At 39.9% G+C, this 14,619-nt stretch overlaps 1 protein-coding gene across 3 annotated transcripts; it reads right to left on the bottom strand.

The window, feature by feature from the left end:
- Positions 1-107: 107 nt before the first annotated feature.
- LOC143853356 (uncharacterized) lies at positions 108-13,293 on the bottom strand. 3 transcript variants are annotated; one of them, XM_077363104.1, is made up of 5 exons: positions 12,992-13,293; positions 5,513-5,563; positions 5,293-5,426; positions 5,108-5,206; positions 108-456 (listed from the first exon to the last, which is right to left on the bottom strand). In XM_077363104.1, exons 1-4 carry the CDS (start codon positions 13,265-13,267, stop codon positions 5,119-5,121), a joined length of 549 nt encoding a protein of 182 aa, XP_077219219.1. In that variant the 5' UTR covers positions 13,268-13,293; the 3' UTR covers positions 108-456; positions 5,108-5,118. The 3 variants fall into 3 exon arrangements, with proteins under 3 accessions (XP_077219219.1, XP_077219218.1, XP_077219220.1); XM_077363103.1 differs by lacking the exon at positions 108-456 and adding an exon at positions 1,378-1,852 and having other exon boundaries at positions 5,107-5,206; XM_077363105.1 differs by lacking the exons at positions 108-456; positions 5,513-5,563 and adding an exon at positions 1,378-1,852 and having other exon boundaries at positions 5,107-5,206.
- Between the last annotated feature and the right edge of the window lie 1,326 nt (positions 13,294-14,619).

Below are 14,619 nucleotides of genomic sequence, written 5' to 3'. Positions count from 1 at the left end.
TCAAATCAGTGGCTTTGAATATGTAAAGGTTATTGGTTGGGCATCGTGTAGAAGAGAATTCAGTGGATACTCTCTCAGATAAGACAATTCTAAGAAAATGAAAGAAATTTCATAAGGTCCAAAGAAAATTAAATTTCGTTGGCAACCATCACCCCCAGACCTCAAAAAGCTGAAGGAATCCCAATGGTGGCTCACTTGGCAACATAAAAAGTAAAGTAGACAAAAGTATCATCATCAAGTTTTCTAGAATAAACACACTAATCATACTCACTTCTAGTATAGGTACGTCATATCATAAACGCATCAAATTGCCTAGGAGACTGTTTTAAGTCGTAACATGAGATCTTTTTCTTGTAGACATGATCCTCCTTGTCTCGAATCTTGAATCCCCTCTAATTGATGTATGTAGATCATCTTCTCCTCTGAGTCACCGTGTAAGAAGCTTGCCTTGACATCATGCAAGGATTGAAATGTCAGTTTCGGTGAAATTTTTTGGTTTCGGCAAAATTATGTTAAAAAAATTCGGTTTTTCGGAAATTTTGGAAAAAAAAAAAAAAAAGTTAAAAAACGAAATTTAACCGAATTTTGTAAAAAAAGTTTTAAAAATGAAATTTGACCGAAATTTCAAAATTTCACCAAAATCGTGACCGACACCGATTCCATGTTCTTTCAGAGTGGGTCGAGGCCGAAATTTAAAATTATGACATCATGTTGTTCTAATTCAAGGTCAAACAACTTAATCATGGCTATTAACACACCAGTGGGAGTGCATTTTACCAGTGAGAGAATACGTTCTTAACACACCTTCACGTTCTTAACACACCTTCTGTACGCAAGTTTTAGCAACCAATAGAACCTCAAAACTATCTTTACCAGGTCTAGCAGTTCTTTCTTCTAAACCCATTTGCAACCTATTGCATACTTCTGTTAATTAACAAGTTCCCAGCTCTGATTTCTCTAAAGAGAGTCCATTTCCTCACTCACGGTGGTCACCAACTAACCACTGTTTTTACATTTCGTTGCTTCTTTAAAAGGGAAGGGGACTACCATATCTTCAAACCCATATCTGAAAAGATATCTTAATTGTTCCAATGAGTTTACTGTGTTCAGGTAGTTGATGCTGTTGCACATGCTCAACTTTCTCTTCAATTGAGACAGCTTCAGTATCATAAAAAGACTTAGAAGACTCTTCTTTCACTCCATACTAGGAGTGTCAGACTCCACCTCCACTAGATCTTTTTTTTTTTTTTTTAATGGTACCTCCACTAGATCATCTATACTACTATCTTCCTCTTCACCATTCTGGATGCAGTATAGCAAGCTCATGAAAAGTTGCATCTCCTCTAATCATAAACTTGAGTGACAAGACACCAAAAATTGTACCACATCACCCCCTTATTCAGTATAGGATCTAATTTAGCATCTTTAATATGAACATAAGCAAGGTATAATAAACAAATATTACCATACATGCTTCCCCAAGAGTCTTGCATCTGATAGTTTTAAGAGATCTATTCCCAAGAAACAGATTGTGGTCTCTGCTTCTCCCCAAAAATCCTTTGACAAGCCAATATTTGAAAACATACAACGTGCGTTTTCAAGGAGAGTTTGATTTACCTATTCTTCAACATTGTTCTCTTGCGGAGGGTTGGTATTAGAGGTGTCGAACAATGCCTTCATCTTTGCAAAACTTCTCAGATTTCTTTTCACGAAATTCAATATCATTCTCAGACCTCAATCGCTTCAGTTTCTCCCTAGTATGCCTCTCAACCATAGCTTTCCACTGCTTGAATGTGACGAAGCCCTTGTCCTTTGTCTTTGCAAGGTATATATTCAGACCTTGAGAAGTCGTCTACAAACAACACAAAATATCAAGATCCCACTATCAAAACAACTCTAGAGGGACACCTCATAGATCCAAATGAATGTAGTGAAGCACATAGTTGCCCGAGTGTGAAGTGAGTGCGAGAAGAGATATAAAGAGTGAAGCGAGGAGTTCAGAAATTAGAAAATGTGGGAAGCGTTAAGATCTAAATAAAATAAAGAGAAAATGTGTCGAAAGTATCATTGAAAATCAACATGAAGCATGTAAGAAGCGTCATTGGAAGCGAGCAAGAAGTAAATAGAAACAATAGGATTGTGGTAGGTTAGGGAGGAAGGATTAATATAGATAAGAATCATAACCAAAAGGAAGACTTCACGACTAATTAAAATTGCAAGTTTTATGACTTTACAGTTTCACATGTTTTCTCCATGTATATTTAATATTAAGTTTTTTGGAAAATAATCCACAACATTTTCATTTGTAGCAAGTTTTCAAGTTTTAAATGCACTCATTTTAAATATTCTCTTTCGTCATTATCAAAAGGAGAAAATATACTTTTAGGAAAAAAATAATCACTCAAATAGGAAGCGTACTCTTAGTTAAGAGGAAACACGTAGCAAGCTAAGGGTGCAACTCGGGCCGGGTTCAACCCAAAAAAATCACGGGTCTGGTTGTGTTTGAGTTGGGTCGGGTTCGGGTTCGGGTTCAGATTGAGGAAAACCCGAATCGGGGCGGGTTCGGGTTGACCCGATCCGCGTCAAAACCCGACATTTTAAAAAAAATGCCATTTTCTGTTTTGTTTTTTTAGAACATAAAAACCTAATGGGGAAAGATATCACCATAACCAAACCCTTTAAAAAAACTCACCATAACAGAGTCAACCGACACAACCCGACCCGAATTGGAAAATCGGGTCGGGTTCAAGTTGAAATATTAATTTTTCGGGTTGGGTCGGCTTAGCCTTCATCGGGTAGAGAGTCAGGTCGGGTCGGGTTGGATCGGATCGGGGCGGGCCAGGCCGGGTTGACAATTTAGAGTTTTGGGTTGGGTTCGGGTTGGCTTCAACCCGACCCAACCCGACCCGAGTTGCACCCCTATAGGAAGCATATGGGAAGCGCACTTCCCCTATATTTAGTAAGCGAGAACTTAACCTCCGAAGCGAGCTTCCCATCTAATTAGGAATTTTCAGATAACTCAAGCATACCATTCATGTCATGGCCAGTCATACTGAACTTCACCCTGCATTGCTTCTCAAACATACAATGCTCATAGAAGTCTAGCTTCCTAGCCTTATCTCAATAGAGCAAACCATGTTTGCTCCCTTATATTTGGTAAGCGAGAACTTAGCCTCAGAAGCGAGCTTCCCATCTAATTAGGAACTTTCCGGTAACTCAAGCATACCCTTCATGTCATGCCCAGTCATACTGAACTTCACCCTGCATTGCTTCTCAAACATGCAATGCTCATAGAAGTCCAACTTCCTAGCCTTATCTCAATAGAGCAAACCATGTTTGCTCATCTTTGTCAAAGCGCAATCACTCGTATGGCTTGTATACATATGCCACAATTGTGTCAAATCAGAATTAGGATCCATCAGTCGATGACACAATTGCTCCCACCTGTAACTTTGTTCGCTGGCAACACAGTTTATGACATTATACGGCACATCACTAGACATAAGCAGATCACACTCAAAGCCCTTAAATCGTACCTTTCCAATCATAGACCAACATATCACTAAGGTTCTTCAACGTCTTGTGTAGACCCTGCTCGATCTGCAGATCTCAAACCTTGACTTGTCATAAGTCAAAGTTATTTTTCTCGTCGAATTTATTCACCTCAAACCTCGCTTTCAAAACTTTTATAGCCCCCACAAAACCCAACCAACGATAGCCCCCACAAAACCCAACCAACCATTTGATATCAATTTGTTGTGAAACGTCAATCTAGGGTATCAATGGAATTGCAGATAAATGGAGAAATTAGATGAAAAACACCAATCAAGAAAGCAAGAGATTTACATGGTTCGTCACATTCTGTGACTACATTCACATGCAAAGGCAATCTCAAGATCCTCCAGTATATGCGAGATTACCAAACTACGAGATACAATCTACAACCAATATGGAAAGATTACAAAACTGCGAGACATGATTTATAACCAAATATGTGAACATTACAAAACTACAAGATATGGTCTATAATCAATATATCATATAACAACCCAACCCTAATCCTAATTTAACAATTCCGCCCAAACATGGAAACTATGTTATTTTAACATAACAAAAAGGGATTTGCTAGTGTCCATCGCAGAAGGCATTTCATGGATGCTCTGTTGCATCTGACAGCAACCGCCTTGTAAATGAAGACAAAGTCTTCTGAAAAGTGAGCCTCTGTGGCTGTGTCAGATGCAACGGACCATCCGCGAAATGCCTTCTGCGATGGACGCTAGCAAATCCCTAACAAAAATATCACTATTTTGTTCTGCAAAGGCGCTATTCCCAATCCCCTACTTGGAGGTGGCTGAAGAAGTGTTAAGCACACACACCCCACCCCATGCACGGCTGACCTCAAACAAGGGCCTTTCTGGCCCATATTGTAATCGTAGTGGCCATAAGAATATAAATGGAAAGCCATTAAAAAAAAAAGGAATATACATGGAATAAATTCGACGCATAAATATAACAATTATTATGCATTCATGCCACATGAAGAAAAGAAAAGGCTATCATAATCTCCATATGCAAACCAAACCAAACATATCTAGTGCAAACATAAACATCCAAATAAGTGGAATGGAAAGCCAGATTGACGTCTATTAAGTCTCCAAATGAAAGCCTATGTTACTACTCCTTTTCACACCATCATATCATAGCTCGCTGTTTTATGCTTGTAAAGTCATGTTATGGAATCAAAACCTAATATAACTTAATTTAAGAGAAGTCAAGTAGAGATTGGAGAGCGATTAGAATATCAATATTATGCAATGAAAGTGTTCATTTCTTTTTCTTTTTTTCTCTAATCAAGAAACTTCGAAAAAAGAGGAACTAAAATAATCAATAAGAAGTTCAAAAGAAACAAATGACAGTCTCCAAAAATGTGGTAGGGTCAGATAAGCATGGTAACGATGCCAAGAAAATGACATTATCTACAGGTAATTAAAATTGTACATGGATAGTTCCTAAGAACTCTGCTGAACATATCTAAGTGGCAACAACTTTCTGATTAAAAATTTCACATCACTTAACCATTTACAGAATGACAGTTTCACCGTTTACCTTGATGGGGAATTAGTTCATAATAGGGTCACCTCTTCCGCCACTAGATCTTGGCTTACCCCTTTCTTTTATCCCGTACTGGATTCCAGATGTTCTTTGCCTTCAAAATCCACAAAAAGATGCCCTCAATGTAATTCCTAGTACTTCAGAGCACAGAGAATCAACCACTATATCTGCATGTTTTACCTGAGATTGCTAAGTTGGTCAGTCAAATCATTAATCTCCAGACCAGAGAGTTTTAAAGAAGACAAGGTTCCGGGCACTTCTTCTGAAACTACTTTAGACAATTTATCCATAGAAACTGCTAATCTTCTTAAAGCCTGCAACAGCATCAAAACCAAGGCAATGGATTCCTTCTCATGAGAAAAAATGAAGAGAAGAAATGAAAAGTCATTTATTTCCTTACATTCATTGCTGGAAGGGAAATAATGGCCAATGAGAAAAATGCCCCAACAGCCTGCATACTAATCCGAGTTAGAAAGTTTGACAATATTAGGGAACCCAACTACATTCAATGAAGTTATTCAGCAAATGGTTTTATAACATTGCTTTCTGAAATTTTTAAGTGAAAAGAGAGACTAGTAAACAAAATGGTGACACACATAGAGCAGCTACAAGAAAAAATGGAATAGCATACATGCAAGAGTTTGAAATATCTTATCGGTTCAACTTGGGCACGAGATTCAGAGTATATTCGGGTAATCGGGTCATATTTTGGCAAGAGGCTTGGCGTTCTGCTATTCCCTTGAAGGAAATGTTTCCAGGATTGTTTCAAGTAGCGGCGCATATGGATGTTTTTGTGAAGGACTGTTTCAAAAGAAGTGGGAACAGTGTGTTTTGGAAACCGAGCTTTAGAAGAAATTTTTTGACAGGGAATTGGAATCCTTGGAAAGGCTCCTGGAGATATTAGAAGCATGCTACATCAAGCAGACAGGGGTAGACAAAAGGATATGGATCTGAGACTCTAGTGGGGTATTTTCAGTCAAATCCTTCTACAGCCATCTTGTGCCTTCATCTATATCCTCCATTGAAGTAAAAGTGTGGAAGATCCAGGCTCCACCAAGAGTGTGCATGTTCAGCTGGGCGGCATGCAGAGGTAGGATTCAGACGAGTTAGGGGGATGTGGCTGGTAGACCATTGCTTGTTGTGCATGGAAGCAAGAGAAACCATAGACCATATGTTTATGCATTGTAACGTAGCTAGAGCAGTATGGGGTTGCATTTTATCTAGGTTTGGTGTATCGTGGGTTTTCCCATTCAAATTATCCGAGCTTGTGGAAGGTTGGGCGGGGGTGCCAGGGAAGAAGAAATGTGTTTTGGGAATTATGTTTACTAGCAACCCTATGGGTCCTACGGAAGGAGAGGAATGCAAGAATCTTTGGGGGGTTGCAAAAACTCCCTATTTCTTATATGTCAAAGGTATTGCTTCGGTAATTGCCCCCCTTCCAATTTGTCTCGGCCTATGAACTATGGGAGGGTTGGAAGGAGGTTTGTTCTAGCATGGAAAGGCAATCATTGATAGTCCAAGAATGGGAGGCTCCATCAGATGGAATGGTCAAGATCAACTTTGATGGTCCAAGTGTGGGTAATCCCGGTCCCTCGGGTATTGGTGGAGTCTTGAGAGACTCAAGTGGAGTCGTCATTTGGGCCTTCTCGGGGTCAATAGGAACAACGGACGCAAGCGAGATGGAGGTAAGAGCAGCATACCAAGGAATAAAATGTTTAGACCAAGCCTTAATGAATAGGACGATTTTAGAGGGAGATTCAATGAATGTGATCCGTTGGCTGAGAGGGGCAGTCGTTCCACCGTGGCGATTTGTGCTCTTTTTTTTATGAAATCCAGGACCGGATAGGAGATTCATCAATCGTCTATAATCACGTCAGAAGATCAGCTAACAGTGTAGCCAACAGATTGGCCCAGGAAGGGGTTGGAAGGGAGGGGTTAGAGTTGTTTGATTCTCTTCCTCCCTGATAGCTTTTATCCCCCTTTGCATCTTTTGTACATTTTCTCTTTTCCTGTTGTACTCTTTGGGTTTATACTCTTTGGGGTGACAAACTCGGTCTTCCTTTTTCTTCAATGAAATTGCTACCATTCAAAAAAAAAAAGCATACATGCAAGAGCAAGTAGGCGGTAATAGTCTAATACACATGCACGTGTTCAGGCAATTTCGAACACTATGGGATATGGTAATCATCAATGGAAAATTTTCATAACAGAAACACACAAAAACTTTTGATTAGGAAAGAGGGAACGGGGAACTTAGACATTTGAAATGTATACAATTAGAATTAGATTATCAACTATGGAATGTGGGCTGTTGATTTCTACTAGAGAGGATGAAGAGATTCTGAAAACATGGGCTGCCTTAAAATTCACAAATACTCATGTCAGAGATTCTGAAAATATGGGCTGCCTTAAAGTCCACAAATACTCATGTCAGGTCGGGACAGATTAAAACAGAAAAATCTAGGCATCCATCTTCATACAATATCTGTATTGTTTTTTCTTCTCAACGTCAATGAACAAAAATTAAACCAAAAATAAACAGCCGAAGAATAGACATATCAGCGAACCCTTATCAAAAATACAGGTAAGATTCAAAATGCTGGCTCATGACAAAACTCTAGAATTAAAGCGTGGCATTAATAGATAATACAACAAAAAAAGGCTTCCTGGAATCCTCGATGCTTTGGTGCTACTTTGACACATCTTTTATCCTAACCATATCAAAAAAATAATAAAATACAAAAAAGGAAAACAAAGAAAATCTCCCTTAATTGTGATTTTGGCCCCATACAACTTGGATTTTTTTCCCCTGATCGGTAAGCTGGGATCGAACCTGAGACCTCAAGGTTGAGAAACAAAACTTCAACCGTTGAGCTACAAGCCCATACAACTTGAAAGTTGAAAGAAAGAACTGTAAGAAAATCTTGTAAATGCTGCAAAGAAATCTTCAAACAAGCAAGAATGAGAACCAGCAAGCAATGGCAAAGTAATCAAGAATAAACCATCCACAAAATCCTACAACGGATTTTAAATAAGAGAATCCATATATTCATTTTGAGTCTCTCTTTTTTTTTGAATGATCTTTCATTTTGAGTCATAAGCACACCAAACTAGCCAAGGTATGGAGCATCCAAGCACCTCCCAGGGTTCAAAACTTATCGACTATTGGTGCAATAAGAATACCAGTGGTGCAATATGTACATGGGACTCATCCAATCTTTGGTTTTTTTTTTTTTTTTTTTATGAATGATTAATGCTAAGGTTGGGGAATACGCATCAAATCTTTGTATCATTTTGAATCCAGTATCTGTCGGTTTGAATGGAAGTGACGGCATGCCTGACAGAACTGATAGGCTAATAACCAAGCACTTATTGCTTGTCTGGACATTCCCTTCAACGCCAACTTACCTTCATTGAGAGGAGTACTTCTCTCATCCTTTATCAGATCCCTCAGTGAACACAAAGCCATCAATCCCTCCCTTCTTCTGTAACTCTAATCCAACTAGCAAACTTGTGGGTTTCAACTTTGATTGTTTCTTTAAAAGGTACTCCTTGAGCAGGTTTCCTTATCCCAAAAAACATGGAATGCTTTTCACTAAAAGCATACCCGATAGGGGAGAAATGGGTGATGTCCAACGAAGAGACGCTGGCGGAAGACTGTTGAATAAACAATGGTTACCAGACTATTGAGTAACCAATGATGGTGGTTATGATTGGGTGAAGCAAAGAAAAAAAAAAGATTGTGAGTAACCATGGGTTAGCCCGTCACTGCTAATGTGGCTACTAAGTTATTTCTTTGGAAAACTCCTACTTACATGGAAAATTCCCCAATAAAGCTGCTTTTTGTAATGGTTCCCCAGTAAAGCTGATAGTACAAGTTTAACGCGTATTCATGATTTTAAATTTCCACCGAAACAGAAACAAAACGACCGAAATATTTCTGTTTCCACCCCCCAGATATGCATACTGAAATAGAAACGCATACGGAAACCAAAATCTTAAGTATATCAGTGGTATCCTCTGTCAATACGCATTACATGATTATACTTATATGAATTGCATGTGGAATGTAGTGTATGTATTATGTATAGATATTTATATGAATTACATGTGAAATGTGGTATGAACTGAATTATCAAACATGTTGTCACGAGCCTTTTCTTTTTTGTCCAGATAAACCCTTGCGGCACCCCAACATACGCATATGCTAGGGCCAGCTCCAGTGCAAGGCCTTGAAGGCCCTACACACTCAACCCCTCCTGATGCTCCACTTGTGCTCACAATCTCCAAGTTGTTCAACAGGCTATTAAGCGTGTTCTTGTCAAGCACCTCTTGATACTTTGTTCACAACCGCCAAGCCTTTCATCAAGCTACTAAAGTTGGGCTTGTCATGCTCAACTTTGAACTCACTCTCATGATCAGCTTGCATCACGAGTCCATCGAAAATCGGGCCATGAAGCCTAGTGCAAAGTCCATCCTATGCGAGGCATGATGATGCCACGCTCTAATCCGTCAAGTTTGACGACCCGACAGCTCAAGGCACGGACCTATGCATGAACCCATCGGCAAGACCAAAGTCCCACAAGGCAACTCAAACCATTTAGAAGTGAGGCTAGGTCCAGCCATGCTATGCTCTGCCAAGCCCAAAGACTTAGGCGCTCATACCACCGCATTGAGGGACCATTTGGTTAGCTGAAGCTCACCAAGGAATGAGGCATTGAGCCACATTCCGATCAGCCAAACTCAAAGGCTTGGATAGCTGAGCCACATTCCGATCCGCCAAACTTTGAACCCACTCTCATGATCAGCCTGCATCACGAGTCCATCGAACACCGGGCCATGAAGCCTAGTGCAAAGTCCATCCTATGCGAGGCATGATGATGCCATGCACTAATCCGCCAAGTCTGACGACCCGGCAGCTCAAGGCACGGACCTATGCCATGAACCAATCCGCAAGACCGAAGTCCCGCAAGGCAACTCCAACCATCTAGAAGTGAGGCCAGGTCTAGCCATGCTATGCTCTGCTAAGCCCAAAGACTTAGGCGCTCATACCACCACATCGAGGGACCATTTGGATAGCTGAAGCCCACCAAGGAATGAGTCATTGAGCCACATTCCGATCCGCCAAACTCGAAGGCTTGGTCATCCAAGAAGGCTTGGATAGCTGAGCCACATCACGAGTCCATCGAACACTGGGACATGAAGAATAGTGCAAAGTCCATCCTATGAGAGGCATGATGATGCCACACACTAATCTGCCAAGTCTGACGACCCGGCAGCTCAAGGCATGGACCTATGCCATGAACCAATCTGCAGGACGGAAGTCCTGCAAGGCAACTCCAATCACATAGAAGGGAGGCCAGATACAGCCACGCTATGCTCTACCAAGCCCAAAGACTCAGGCGCTCATACCACCGCATCGAGGGACCATTTGGATAGTTGAAGCCCACCAATGAATGAGACATTGAGCCACATTCCGATCCACCAAACTCGAAGGCTTGGTCATCCAAGAAGCAAGTATGCCCTATGGATTGATCCGCAAGACTTGCACCTCGCGAGGGTAGCCGAAACTACCTACCCCGGCACGAAGTTATGGAAGACCTAGAGATTGGCCTACCCACAAGACGTGTCGCAGTGCTGAGGGAGTATAGTTATAGCCTCGTGCACCGTCTGTAGCGCAATGCAAGTGGACCATTCTGCTCTAATAACAACTATCACGGCCCTTTTCTTTTTCGTGCAGACAAATCCGAGCAGCGCTTTAGCATACACATATGCTAGGGGCCAACCTTCTCCAGTGCAAGGCCCTGAAGACCCTATACATTCAAAACCTCTTGATGCTTCACTTGTGCTCACAATCCCCAAGTTGTTCAACGGGCTACTAAACTCGATCTTGTCAAGAACCTCTTAAAACCTTGTTCACGAATCACGACCATCAAGCCTTTCATCAAGCTACTAAACTTGGACTTGTCGTGCCCAACTTTGAACCCGCTCTCGTGATCAGCCTGCATCATGAGTCCATCGAACATCGAGCAGTGAAGCCTAGTGCAAAGTTCATCATGTGCGAGGCCTGATGATGCCACGCACCAATCCGCCAAGTCATAAGACCCGGCAGCTCAAGACATAGACCTATGCCATGAACCAATCAGCAGGACCAAGTCCAGCAAGGCAACTCCAACCGTCATCGGATGTCACTAGGCATGTCACTAGGTGTTTAATGTTATTAAACCATTGTGGATGGTTGTCTTGCTTATGTGACGGTTTCTAAATGTGTATTTGTACTTATTATAGCATTTCCTAAAGTTTCATCATAAAATTCTATCATTTGCATATGTTTCCATATGTTTCCGTGTTTTGATAGGATTCCCATTAAAATTTTGCAACCGAAAACATTTCTTTTTCTATGGCGACCAAAACCGAATCTGAAATTTAAAACCTTGTTCCTATTGGCCAAAGTGGAAGAGAAGAAAATGATAGAGACATTCGGCATATTCGGCACGGTGCCGACTGAACCTCTGTAGTTTGCAATATATACCAAGTCGGCCAACTAGAACAAATCCGCCCTCCATGCTCTCTTTCCTTCCTTTTGGAGATTCTGTTCCCTTCCAACAAAAAGGATTCTCTAATCTCTATATAGTCCATTTTTTCATCCGTCTAGAATTCAGTGGGCATTTCAGTGCATTCCAGTGTGGACCCATGTTCTTTGGAAAGCTGAGTTCATCGCTACCAATGCGACTGCTGAGTTATTTCTTTGCAAAGCTGCTACTTAGATGGGAAATTCTCCGATAAAGCCGCCACTGCCAGGTGAATCATATTAAAGTGGATATGGGATTTCTACAGGTGGGTCCAACGGGAAAAAATGGTACAGATGATGCCAACCCTCATATATGCATTTTTTTTTTTTAAAGTGACCTCATATATGCATGTAACATGAATGCATATACATAAATAAAAGCATGATGCATGCATGCATACAATGTTAATGGTTATTCTGGCAATCAAGCATACCGATCATCGAGCTTTTATTTTGTTGTTGTCCAGGAAAAAGCCATAGCATGTAGGTTAACATTAGAATAAATAAATGCATAACATGGACGTAAACATAAAATTAAATGATTAAAGCAGTAATACTATGAGAAGCTTGACATGTTGTCACCATGAACCAGATTCTCCATCTGAGAGCCCTTGACTTTTAGATGACATAAAATAGAAATGAAAACAATACAAAGAGATGATTGTGTCGAGGTAGTTCAACAACATCCATCATAATGTTGTCACATGTAAAAAGATAGAGGTAGTTAACATTTCAGGAAAAATATAAGGGCTTTCTTGTCATGAAAAATTGAACATTATGTATAATTAAACACATGACACAATAAGAAGGGATGTCAAGAACATCCTGACACCGGCATGTCTTCCTAGCAACTCTCAAATGAAAAATCACACTTCTATTAACATTTCCAGTTTTTTTTTTCTTTTTTTCTGAATATTTCTAAATGCTAAACATTCAATCATATAACGTGAATGTGGAATGTTCTTCTTTTTAATTGCCCACTTTTAAATCATTGATTGGAAGCTGGGATCATCCTATGAGTTCAAATTTTCTGGTCATATGATCTTCAGGAGGTGACCCACAAAATAAATGGTCCAGATCACAAGAATGTCAAGCAGGTGGGACCCAGGATAGGCTTATCATGGGCTTCTCGTATTAAAAAAGAAAAACACAAAAACCCTAAAATATCAAAAACAACAAAGTCTTAGAATTCATGAATATATGAAAGAAGTAATGCACCGACCTAGGGTTTGGAGAATCTAATATTAAGGTGATATAAAAGAAATACAAAGATCTAGGGTTTGGAAGATAGATTTTTTTTTAAATTACCGCAGAGATAACGAAAAGGAGGGAAACAAGCCCTAGCTCTGGGCTGGGACGAAACCCTAGACTTTTAGCCAAATGCGTAGTTGGAGAAGGCACCAAAGATTGTCCAAGAAGGATGGAATTCGAGCCATGAGATTCGGGAACCTGCTTCTGATTGCAGATTCTGAGAGCCAAAGCGATGGACGGTTCGGTTTTCCGGCGATGGAACGCCGGAATCCGACGAGAGATCCCCGGAATTAGAACTGGGGGTTTTAAAGGAAGGAGAATCGACTGAAACATGTGTGTGTGTGTGTGTGTGTGTGTGTGTGAAAGAGAGAGAGAGAGAGAGAGAGAGGGGGTTAAACAAGGGATTAAGAGTATTTAATACTTAGAGTGCCACGTAGGTCCAAATAATTGGTTAGTTATTGTTTGATAGTGGGGGCCATTGGGAGGTGGGCCACCACAAATAAATAATGCTTGGCATTTAGAAGGATCTGTAATCAAATAATCGTAGCCATTCGATAATGAACCAAAAATGACAAAAATCAATTATTCGAGCTACTGATACTGGCATTACATTGTGTTGATAATTGCACAAGATCGGCTTGTCTTTTATTATTTAAACTGCTGTCAAAAGTTATTACAGTTCCCAAAAGCTCTCACAAGCAAATTTAAAGAGAAAAGACAAGCTGAGTTTGTGCACTTATCAAAAGATGGTAGTGCCAATATCAGATGAGGCAAGCAAGAGAGATTAGGAAAGTAGATTTGATTAGGATTATTTCCTTCTATAATTATCTTAATTTCATTCCATGTTTATCATGTAAGTGCTCTATATAAGCACACCTAAAGATTATTGTAAATCATCCAAGAATTAGTGAAAACTCCTAAATTTCTCAAAATGTGCCTTTGTGGCTAATTATGGTAAGGTCCACTGATGTCACTCTTAAGGACCTGTTTGTTTGGTATTTTGATATCCGATTGTGAGTCCATAAATTATTATTGGAGTTAAAATAAACCGTTAATTTAAATTGAATAATCAGTTTTGAACTCGCAATCACTTCTCAAAATCCAAAACAAAGAGAGCCTGAGGTGAAACAAAAATGATAAGATGAAGATCAAGGAGAATGATTCACATCATTTGTATCCAATTAGTGTTGAATCGTGTGTGCATATATACAAACAAAAAGATATACTTAAAGAGCCCTTTTATTAAGCAAATAAGCTACAAAGAATGCTATTTCATGGATTATCGGCCGATAAAACTTTTTAGAAATTTAGCTCTTGCCAACTTTAATGGAGTCCATGGGAGGAAGAGAAGAGGAAGAAGAAGATAAGAGGAAGAAAGGGAATGATGCTTGGAGTAATCTCTTTTCTTATAGGAAGAGTTCGAAAAAACTGGTGGGCCCAACGCTATGCATGAGGTGTAAAAAAACCCAAGAAAAAAAAAATATTTCCACAAAAAAATAGTTTTTCAAAAAAAAAGAAAAATCATCGACGAAAGATTCCTTGTAACTCCGTATTTTGCTTTGTATGCCTAGTTCCATTAAACCCTAACATAGAGAGCCAACGAAGATAGATTAGCTGGCAGAGAAGAGAAGTCTTTCATACAGATTGAGTACGGGACAGACCGATTGAGACAGGAGATATGATCG

Source organism: Tasmannia lanceolata, unplaced genomic scaffold, assembly GCF_043159265.1.
Source record: "Tasmannia lanceolata isolate RefF3 unplaced genomic scaffold, GAP_Taslan_0.1 ptg000019l, whole genome shotgun sequence".
Classification (NCBI taxonomy): domain Eukaryota; kingdom Viridiplantae; phylum Streptophyta; class Magnoliopsida; order Canellales; family Winteraceae; genus Tasmannia; species Tasmannia lanceolata.
This window is presented reverse-complemented; position numbering and strand designations above follow the sequence as displayed.